The 11331-nt window shown below is 50.3% G+C and overlaps 1 protein-coding gene across 2 annotated transcripts in view; it reads right to left on the bottom strand.

Moving 5' to 3' along the window:
- Window positions 1-548: 548 nt before the first annotated feature.
- SMAD3 (SMAD family member 3) overlaps window positions 549-11331 on the bottom strand; it is a 69657-nt gene continuing 58874 nt past the window's right edge. For both annotated transcript variants that reach the window (XM_083871374.1, XM_083871375.1), the window contains exons 6-9: window positions 10149-10361; window positions 7649-7786; window positions 5108-5252; window positions 549-2607 (exon numbers count right to left, since the gene is read on the bottom strand). In XM_083871374.1, the coding sequence (XP_083727500.1) occupies window positions 2484-2607; window positions 5108-5252; window positions 7649-7786; window positions 10149-10361 (620 nt within the window). In that variant the 3' untranslated portion in view covers window positions 549-2483. The remainder of the gene's footprint in view (window positions 2608-5107; window positions 5253-7648; window positions 7787-10148; window positions 10362-11331) is intronic.

Below are 11331 nucleotides of genomic sequence, written 5' to 3'. Positions count from 1 at the left end.
ACCCAAGTTTTTTATGCATCATCTGAATCCTGGGTTACAAAAGGCCTCAATTAATAACGGTCAGCAATTAATTATCCTTTAGCAAGGAGCTGCAGCTCTGGTTCCCAGTGGAAATCCAGGTTGGCTGAGGTGACTCTGTGTGCAAATTTCATATCAAAGTTGGGATTTATTCCCACTCGTGGCCTCTGGATCAGGCTGGGCTCCTGCTCACACCATCACCTGTAATCCCTGCCTCTGGAATTTCAGGTGTCATCTCTGTGGTTTAAGCACCAGAGTCCAATTTCCTCTGATTATAAGGACAACAACAACATTTGTCACCAAAATAACCAAATAAGATACTCGTGGAGGAAACCTGGGGCCATTTTACAGAGCAGATTTTTCCCCCCTCTCATTTAAACAGCCAAAAGTCAAATATTTCTACAAAATTCAGGATAAACTTTTCTTTGCAGCTATGTTAGAAACCTGTGTGTGAACCAATCCATGGTGACAACAAACCTTCTTTGTAAATGGCCAAAAAAATCTTATTTTATACAGATCTCTTCCTTCCCCAGTCTGTGCAGCCAGAGGTGCAACTCAGATCAGACACATTATAAAATTAACAAATTAAACACCCTACAAGCCTCCAGTGCTGCTTCTGCTGCCCTGCACAGAACAGCTCCAGTCCAGACCCAGCCAGAGGATATTCCAAAGTCCACCAGGAGCACATCCAGCACTGAGAGTCTTCCTTCCCTTGTTTCAACAAGGGAATTCCTTGTTTCTGGAAGGAAACTCCCCAAACCATCCCTTGATCTGCATTTCAAGCAGCAGCAGTGGCCTCTGGGATCTGTTCTGGTGGCATCTGCTCCCCTCAGCTCCAGGAGAGGCTGGCACAGGTCTCACAGGAACCAGCAGCTGGAAAAGGAGGTGCATGGAAATTCCTGGTGGGTGTTTGATCCAATCAGTTCCCCCAGTGGATCAGGAATAAAGCTTTATCAAAACCATCCTCAAGTCCATCCCAGTCAGTCCTTCCCACAGCCACATCCAGCTTGTTTGTCTTTCATAGATAAAAAAACCAAGAAAAAAAAAAGATTTCCATAGGAAACTGATTATCACTTTCTCCCCTCCCCCTCTAATATTTTGGCACAAATGCATAAGATATTCACTGCAGATATAAAGAAACAGATAATTGGACAGCACTGACAAAGTTATGAGACTTATTTGGCAAATGTGAACCATAAAAACAAGTGCTAAGGGTTTTTTTTCCAGTTGTGGAAGTTGTTTGCCATGACAGTTGCTGCAGGGATAAAAAATATTAAACAGTCTGGAGCATGTATGTTTAAAATGAACATTTTATAATACAAGTAAAATACACACTCTCCTGATTTCTCCAGGCAAAAACACATCTTAGAGCATTTTCATCAGCTGGAACAAGTTTCACACAGAGGGCTGGTTGTGTCTGAGATGTCCTGGCTGCACAGGATCCCCCTCCAGGGCTGCTCCAGCCAGGCCTGGACATTCCAGCCCTGCTCCAGCTGGACACGGAGCCCTCTGGGCTTCAGGAGAGACAGAGACTGGGGAAACACAGCCCAGGCCTGCTGCAGGTAATGCAGACACTGCAGGAACAGGGCTGGGACTGCTCCAGGCAGGGCTCCCCACGGGACAATTGTCCTGGGAGCAGCTCCAGTCAAAAATTGCTGCAGCAACACCACAAAGAGCCTCCAACTCTTTGGGCTTTTGCTCCATGTGAATCCAGGCTGATCCATGAGGGCACCATCATCCCTCGGGCACCAGGCAAGGCTGCAAGTCCAGTGTGGGAAATTCCTTCCTTTTCAGGACATTCCTGGGGGAATTGGTTCTCTTGGGTGTTTGCAGTGCCTCCTTCCCTCCTGCTGCTGCTGCAGGGCCGGTGTGGATCAGGTGGGTGGTCAAGGAATGCACAAGCAGGAGCCATCCTGGAATCCCACAGGCTCTGGTGTTCCCATCCTGGAATCCCACAGGCTCTGGTGTTCCCATCCTGGAATCCCACAGGCTCTGGTGTTCCCATCCTGGAGTGCTACAGGCTCTGGTGTTCCCATCCTGGAGTGCCACGGGCTCTGGTGTCCCCGGGGTGCTGCAGGAGCCTGGAGTTGTGTGAGGGAAGGGAAAGTCTCCTTGGAGCTGGGATGGCTCCTGTGTGCTCACACAGCCCAGGGCCAGGTGGGCACTCCTGCTCTCCACTGGAACAACATCCAGATCTTTGTCCTCATCAACTCCAGCTCCAAATTCCGACTGCAGCGGCCCCGGAGCGTCCCGACCAAAGTGCCGACAGTTTCAGTGGAAGTGGCTTAAATGGGTATTTAAAAACAACAACAACAAAACAAAGAAAACCCACTTCTTCTTTTTTTTGTTTTTGAAGCAGATTTTTTTTTTCTCTCATTGCTTGAGTAACCGGGGAGTTGTTTACTATGCCTTTGCTGAGGGTTTTGCAGAGTCTTTGCTCCCCACAGCCCCCAGGAGGGGATTCCTTAGGAGACGCTGGAGCAGCGGATGCTGGGGGAGCCCATCTGGGTCAGGACCTTGTCCAGCCACTGCAAGGGGCCGTTGAGGTGCAGCTCGATCCAGCAGGGAGTGCTGGTCACAGTCTGCCTCCTGCCAGGGGGAGAGAGAGAGCACAGACACCACTGTGACTGACAGAACTCACCAATGGAAAAGGTTCCCAGCTCCTGAGCCTTCCTTCTGCTCACACAACCGTTCTGGACAAGGGAATGTCTCTCCTCTGGAACAGCCTCTGGCCTGCGCTGCTGATTTCTTTTAAAAACCCACCTTGTCCCTTCATATTTGTTATGATCCCACAGGAGCAACTTGCTATTTACTGCTCAGATTCCTGCGAACAGCTGATTCCCTGAAGGAAGGTGCTGATCTAAGCAAAATCCATTTTTCCTTTGCAGACCTTTCCCAGTTAGACAGCAAGGTCCATTTGGTTCACCAAATATATTCAGTTTCCCTATGCACAAGACAAGGGCATTCACTTTTTATTGTGCCTTTGGGTTTTAGCAGAAGTGGAAATGCTGGGAAGAGCTCACCCCAAGCCCTCTGGACTCCTTCCTGCACCCATGGCCAGAACTCACCTGCTCTGTTCTAACCTTCCCCTGGCACAAATTCTTGTTCCCTCCTCTGTCACTGTCCCTGAGCCCAGACCCAGAGATGGGCAGGAAATGAAGGAAAGGGAGACCAGGGGCTGTCCCTCCTCTGCTGAGGCATGGCTGAGGTCTTGCTCCAGGCAGGGACAGCTGCTGTGGAGGAGGGAGATTACAAGGCAGGAGAAACAGCCTGGGAACAGCCTTGCTTTACACCCCCATTTCCCACAGAAGCTGTCCTTGGAATCTGGTGGTGGGAGGGAGAACCTGGGACCCAGGGACAAACCAGGGGTGAAAAGGGGACCCTGTGCTTGGGGGGCTGCCCTGAGCTCCCACCACCATCCCTGTCCCTCTCCACCACAGGCTGCTCATGGAATTGGCTTCTCCCCCTTCCCTGCAGCAAACCCCTGGCACAGAGGAGCACTGAACACCCCCCATCCAGACTGCCCAAGCTGCAGCAGGAATCAGGGAACTGATTCCTCTGGCTGCTCCCACAGGAACACGTCCATCTCTGAATCAGATGGAGCAGTCTGTGGCCAGGAGAGGCGGGCTGGGGAGAGCAGCTCCGGTGTGAGCAGCTCTCCGTGCCCCGCGGGGTCCCTGACTTTCCGTAAGTCACGCTGGTCTGGAGCTCATTAGGGCCTGGCTGGGAGCCAGCCCTGAGCTGCTCTGGCCCCAGCTCAGGACGATTTCAAAACAAAATGGACTCCAAACATCTGGAGAAATGAAGAAAGGGGCAGAGCAACGTGCAGGGCCCGGGCTCCAGCTGATCCTGAGGCATCTCCCCCTCCTGCAGAGCCGTGGCAGCGACCCCACGGAGCTGTGAGAGTGAGGCCACAGCTTTAAAGGGTGCACAGTCAAATTATTTCCACACCACTCTGGGCTTCAATCCTCACCAGCTTTCCCTCTCAGAAAACAACATCTATTTCCCCTGAATTTCATTTCCCCTGCTTGTACCATCCATCCTTGGTTGCTTTCCCTCAAAACTATGGGATACTCTGTTCCCACAGCACCTCCAGTGTCCCTGTGGGGTCAGAGTAACCACATCATCCATCCCACACACCAGACCTCCTGCATCTCCATTTTAGCCTCAGTATTCACTGGGAAAAACACTGATCCTGCTGCTCCCACCTTCTCCCACTTGCCCTGTGGCAAGGAGAGGATCAGAAGATTTAACTATAATTTTAACTATAATATTTAACTATCATTTTGCAGCAACTCTCACGTTTTTTTCAAACAGAAATTTTTCAAGCCAATCTGCTTTTATTTTAATTCCATTAGTCCCTGCTAAAAGAAGCATTAAATCCAACCCATGGGAAGCACTCACACTCACACTGCACTTCCACAAGGGATGGAGGGACAGGACACAGGGAATGGATCCCACTGCCAGAGGACAGGGATAGATGGGATATTGGGAAGGAATTCCTGTGAGGGGGGTGAGGTCCTGGCACAGGGTGCCCAGAGAAGCTGTGGCTGCCCCTGGATCACTGGCAGTGTCCAAGGCAGGGGTGGCACCAGATGAGCTTTAAGGTCTTTTCCAACCCAAACCATTCCTGGATTCTATAATCCTGTCTTGATAGAAGTGCAGTCTTATGACACTCAAATTATCCAATGCACATCTAATTTTAAGGAAAAAATGTTGTATTTCCCACACAGACCATGTGGATTTATCTGCGTGCTCCAGGTAAAGCTTTTGGTTCCTACCACATGTGCCACATGTGGCCTTCCAGGTGTATCCCACAAAGAGACCAAACCACCCCATTCCCAAGAGCCACAACCCATCTGTGTTCCTGAACAGACACTGGGCTGATTCCCCTTTCCCAACAGCACCAACAGCTCTGCAGGGCTGTCCCAGCTGAGAGCACGGACAGCAGACTCAGGGTCATCCCCAACCCATTCCCAAGAGCCACAACCCATCTGTTGGATTCCTGGGCTGATTCCCCTTTCCCAAAGGGCCCTGCCAGCCCTGCAGGGCAGTCTCAGCTGGAGCAGGGGCAGGAGCAGGTCCCCACCTGTACTCGGCGCCCCAGCCCTTGACGAAGCTCATGCGGATGGTGCACATGCGGGTCAGCTGGTAGACGGCCTCGAAGCCCTGGTTCACCGACTGCGCCAGCAGGGCAGCGAACTCCTGGTTGTTAAAGATCTTCAGGTTACAGCCTGGGGGAGAGGACACGGCAAGGACAAGGCGTTGGCTTGATGAGATTGACAATTCTGGGGTTTCCTGGCTGCTTTCCCGTGTCCTCAGAGCCCAGGGACGGGAACTGAGACTGACACGTTTTCACAACAAGGACAGAATTCTGAATGCTGGAGCCCCCCAGCAGATTGTGACTGGAGAAACCAGGCTTGGGAATCTTCTCTCCCCTGGACACTATTTCCTTCCTATTGTAATTTAAATCCCGAACACTCAACAGCAGAGATCCCTGCAGGAGCTCCCTGGTGCTGGATTGACAGAGTCTGTCACAGAACAGGGAAGTTTTGAAGTGAAATCACTCAGACACACCAGGAAGCAGCTCTGAGGGTTAAAGAGGCTGCCAGGGGTTGGTGGCAGAGCTGTTCCTGCTAAAATCCTCTCTCCAGTTTCACTCTCACCTGCCAAACACTTTCCTTTTAACACTGAAGTTTTTCCCCTGATTTAGTTTAGCCCCAGCCTGAGAACAACTTATTCAACTGTTCTTAGGGGAGAAAGGTGAAATATAATAGTTTAGATAAATAAATAAATGCCCTACTCTTTTAAAAACTGTCACTATATTTCCTTTCTCCCAGATAACCATAAACAAGCCAAACTCTGAAACCAGGCACTCAGCTAAGGCTCATCTGGGATTACACATTCAGGCCAAGGCTGAAAAACAACATTTGGAGTGGGATGAATTGTGTTTTGCTAAAAATCACTTGTGGGGCTCCTCTCCTGGGCTGGACTCAGCTGGTGTGGAGCAGCACTGCCCACTTTGGGAACCAGGGAAGAGCCCAGGGGCTGCAGCCTCAGGGAGTTTGAAGAGAAATTTGAAGGGTGAAGGTGTCAGGGCCAGGCTGAGCTCAGGGAAGGAGGAATAAACTCCAGGAGGATCCCAGCCCTCAGGAGCATTGGGAACAAGACACTCCATGGAGAAGATTGGGAATGACTCGATCCTGTCGAATGAAGAAACTGCTTCAAACCCAGCAAAGATTTGAAGAAGAGGCAGCCAAAGGCTGTGGCAAAAGTGGGGAGAGTTGGCATCCAAACACTGTGCCTGAGCTGGGTCCCGAGCGGAAATGTGGGCTCTCCATGTCTGCAGATGTTGACTCCAGCCAGGGTGGACTCCTGTGATGTGGTGGAGAATTAAGTCATAATTTACAGCTCTGGCAGCTGCATCTGAGAAAGGAAACCCATTAGGATGGGCCAGGGCTTGGAGCGTATGGATGTCCTCTCAAAAGAAAAGAATTCAAGTATTTCTAAACAAAGAAGTTCTGTTTTTAAATATATACAGGCTTTTAACTGTAAAAAAGTCAGCTTAGCGAAATAACCAAATTCCATTTCAAACAGCATCTCCTCTCTTACCAGCTTTTTGCATTTATCTAACAAAAAAAAAGCCTTTTCTTCCCAGATAGATGAAATAAATTATCTTGCAATCTTTCAGCAAAAACTTTAGACTGAACAACAAGGTGTCTGCAAATGTGATTTCTTTAGAACAAACTAATTCACACAGAGGAGGGAGGGGATTTTACTAGAGACCACAAAAAACGGGAACGATTTAAATCTATTATGGGTGAATCTAAAGTAAAAGAAACTTTTTACCATTACTTAGAAGCACAAAGAAAATTATCAATGTGTGTATGAGATAATTACAGTGTAACAATGGACTGATAAAACACTGAAGGGACGAGTGGCAGATTCTGCTCTAAGCTGTGCTTAGATTCTGTTTTGTTGGGTGAAGTTAATGCAACTATTGGAGCCTCCACAGCAGCACCTCCATCCCTTGAGCTATAAAAATGCCCTGCTGGAATCATCAAGTGGCTTCTAAAAGAGGAAAACAGATTTCCCAGAGGATTTGTGGACTCCCCATCTCTGTAAGGGCTCCGGGCAGGCTGGATGGGAATCAGCATGGGGAGGTGGGGAAGGGGATCCTCCAACCCAAACCATTCTGTGATTTTTCCAGCAGCCTGGAGGTGGCCAGAGCTGTGCCCACAGTGCCAAGGAGCAGAGCTGTCACCTCAGGGCTGTCCCCTCAGGGCTGTCTCCTCAGGGCTGTCACCTCAGGGCCTGTCCCCTCAGTCCCTGTCCCCTCATGGCTGTCTCCTCATGGCTGTCTCCTCAGGGCTGTCCCCTCAGGGCTGTCCCCTCAGTTACTGTCCCCTCAGGGCTGTCCCCTCAGGCACTGTCCCCTCAGTCCCTGTCCCCTCATGGCTGTCCCCTCAGTCCCTGTCCCCTCAGGCCCTGTCCCCTCAGGCCCTGTCCCCTCATGGCTGTCCCCTCAGTCCCTGTCCCCTCAGACCCTGTCCCCTCAGGCCCTGTCCCCTCAGTGCTGTCCCCTCAGTCCCTGTCCCCTCAGGGACTGTCCCCACTGTCCCCCCAGTACCTGGCGGTATCTTGCAGACCGTGGCGGGGTGCCAGCCGTAGCGCTGGTTGCAGTTCGGGGACTGCACGAAGATGGCGCTGTCGCTGAGGCACTCGGCGAACACCTCCCCGCCGATGTAGTACAGCCTCACCCCGCGGCCTGCGACACACACGGGGGGTCACAGAGGGACAAAAACACACCGGGAGAAACTGGCCCTGGGGTGGGATGGTTCCCTCAGGGGGGAAACACTGGGAGAAACCAGCCCGGGCATGGGATGGCTCCCTCAGGAGGGAAAACACCGGGAGAAATTGTCCTCGGGGATGGAATAACTCCCTCAGGGGAGAAAAGTGGACTCCTGGAGAGTCTCAGGGGGTAAAAACACCGGCAGAAAATGCCTCGGGGGCTGGGATGGCTCCCTCAGGGGGGAAAACTGATGCCGAGGTTGGGATAGCTCCTTCGAGGGTAAAAACATCAGGAAAAACTGCTCCAAGGGCTGGGATAGCTCCTTTGGGGAGAAAAACACTGGGGGAAACTGCCCCCGGGGTTAGGATGGCTCCTTCAGGGGGAAAAGCTGACCCAGGGGCTGGGATGGCTCCCCCAGGGGCAAAAACACTGGGAAAAACTACTCCAGAGGCTGGGTCAGCTCCCTCAGGGGAAAACCACTGGGAACAACAGCCCCAGGAGCTGGGAGAGCTCCCTCAGGGGGAAAAACACTGGGAACAACAGCCCCGGGAGCTGGGAGAGCTCCCTTAGGGGGAAAAAACACCAGGAACAACAGCCCCAGGAGCTGGGAGAGCTCCCTCATGGGGGAAAAACACTGGGAACAACAGCCCCAGGAGCTGGGAGAGCTCCCTCAGGGGGAAAACAACAGCCCCGGGAGCTGAGAGAGCTCCCTCAGGGGGAAAACAACAGCCCCAGGAGCTGGGAGAGCTCCCTCAGGGGAAAAACAACAGCCCCAGGAGCTGGGAGAGCTCCCTCAGGGGAAAAAAACACCAGGAACAACAGCCCCAGGAGCTGGGAGAGCTCCCTCAGGGGGAAAATCTGCTCCTGGGGCTCCCTCAGCCAGCTCTAAACCACTGATAGAAACTCTGCCATAAACTGCTCCATGGGCCAGGTGAGCTAAAGGAGGCAGGAGCACCAACTCCAGTTGGAATTGTAGCTCCAGCCCCAGCCAGGTCCCTTCCAAACCTGCTCCCTCCAGACACACACACAGTGATATTTTCCATATGAATGTTCTATCAGTTAACACATGCAAATCATCATTTCTTGTGAAAGTCATCCCAGCTGGACACAACTGTTGGGGGGGATTTACTCAATGATTTAGAATGAAATTCCACAGCACTTCCAAATCCTTGCCTTTTGCTGGAGATGACTTTGTGTATAAGGACACATACATTGCCCAAAGGTATTTACACAAATCATTAAAATCTCAGTTAATAAAGGAACAAAGTTGGAGAATACATTGTGTTGTTCAAATAAACATTTGCTGTGGTCTCACATTCCTGTTTAAATGTGTTGCTTTTGTCCTTCTACAGAGCAGGAATCTGCTGCATTTAAAATCTGATTTCTCAATCTTGGTGGGTTTTGGGGATTAGAGTATAATAATCTCCAAAATAAGTGAGGAAAGATCCTCCTGTGCAACAGGGAGGATTCTCCTACTGCTCAGGAAAGGGCAGCAAAATTAGGACAAAAATCAGGTTCATTTTTGATAGGAATCAGCAGAAATGAGTAAAGAACAAGCAATTTACTTTCAGCAAAATTGCAGAAATTTGGGACGTTCTACTTAGCACAATTTTCACTGAAAACAAACTGGCTGGGACCTTACAGGAAAAGTGAAAATTGAGATGACAATCAAGGAGCTCAGTTTCCATTTAAAAAAGGTCAGTCAGAAAATAAAGCAGTGCAGGAGGGAAAAGGAACACACAAAATTATCACTGACATCCCTCCAGATACACAGAGTGCCTGAAATGGTTTAAATTCTATGACATGAAGCAATTTTAGCCTTCTTTGGTGCATTCTTGTATCAGGATTTATGAAAAAGAAAAAAAAATAGTGTTGTTGTACCATCATCAGCCTGCTGGAACCTGCAGATATTCCCCACCCAGGGTTCTAAACCTGCTAATTGAGAGTTTTGTGGAGAGGTGGGGTTTTTTTTGTGGAAGGTTTTTTTTTTTTTTTTTTGTGGAGAGGTTTTTGTAGAGGGCTTTTTGTGGAGAGGTTTTTGTGGAGGGGTTTTTGTGGAGGGGTTTTTGGGGAGAGGTTTTTGCAGAGGGGTTTGTGGAGGGGTTTTTGGGGAGAGGTTTTTGTGGAGGGAATTTTTATGGAGAGATTTTTGTGGAGGGTTTTTTGTGGAGGGTTTTTGTGGAGAGGTTTTTATGGAGAGGTTTTTATGGAGAGGTTTTTGTGGAGGGGTTTTGCGGAGGGGTTTTGTGGAGGGGCTTTTGGGAGGGGTTTTTGTGGAGAGGTTTTATGGAGGGGTTTCTGTGGGGTCCCCCCTTCCCAAGGAGGCAGCAGGAGTTACCAATGTGCCGCCTGGTGAGCTCCACGGCCGCGTTCCTGTTGACGTTGGACAGCAAACCCAGGCAGAAACGCTCCGAGTTGGAGGGGTCAGTGAAGCCATCCACGGTCATGGAGGGCTGCGAGGCGTGGAAAGTCTCTCCCACCCTCTGGTTGAGCTCGTAGTAGGATATGGAGCACCAGAAGGCCGGCTCGCAGTAGGTCACGGGCTGCAGATCTGCACCAAACAAACGCCAAGTCAGCCACAGCAAGGGAAAGGGAGATTAAAAAGAAAAAAAAAAAACAACCCAGCTGGTTTGGAATATTGTTCTGCTTCATTCCTCAGGCTCACTTCGACCAAAGTTTCATTTTAATGGACCACAGCAAGGAGGTGACATCACCCCTGGAGCTTCTGGCACGTGGAGGAATCACAAATAGTCAAAGGCATTACTCACTTAGCAAGTGGGGTGTCACTGAGCAGCCTCACACTTGGGGGAAATTAAATAAATAAACTCAGCTTTACTGTGAAATGTGGGATCACTCTCAGCTAGCCAGTTCCTTAAAGAGACCATAAAAAAAGGAAGGAGCAGAAAATCTTGGAAAGAATAAAGCACAAACCTGCTGTTGATAGCACAGGTGTGCTGCACCCTAAATCTGAGCACTTCCAACCAGTAAATCCAACTTTACTTCTCACTGACCCTGCTGTGACCTCTCTGGCAATGGTAAAACCAGCAGAGTTTGAAATAATGCCCCAAAACTGCCTTTAACACTGGCATCAAAGTGATTTTAAAACCTTCTTCCAGTGCACAGGATCTCAAACCATCAGAGTAAAATCCATCCTCCCAGCAGGTGAAGGCTCAGCTCTTCCCCTGGGGCCCTGGTTTGCCTGGGGCTGAAGGTGAGGAGCAGAGGGAGCTGAGGCAGCCTCAGGAAGGCAGGGTGGGCACTCCAACAGCACTGAGAATGATTTCACTGCTCCCACTGAAGCTGAGGAGATTCCAGCAAGTCAAATTTCCTGGAAGTGCAGCACAAGGAGGTGCCCAGCCCTGCTGAGAGCCAAGCTGAGCAGGGGGACGTGCAAAGCACACCCAGCCAATTCCTAAGTGCTGTTCCCCACAGCCAGTGCAGGAGAAGAATTCCCTCCAGCCCTCACCCCCCCAATTTATCACTTCATCCTCATTCAAATGGTGCTTAAAGACAGAACAGAA

This window comes from Zosterops lateralis (assembly GCF_965231275.1).
Source record: "Zosterops lateralis genome assembly, chromosome: 13".
NCBI lineage: Eukaryota > Metazoa > Chordata > Aves > Passeriformes > Zosteropidae > Zosterops > Zosterops lateralis.
This window is presented reverse-complemented; position numbering and strand designations above follow the sequence as displayed.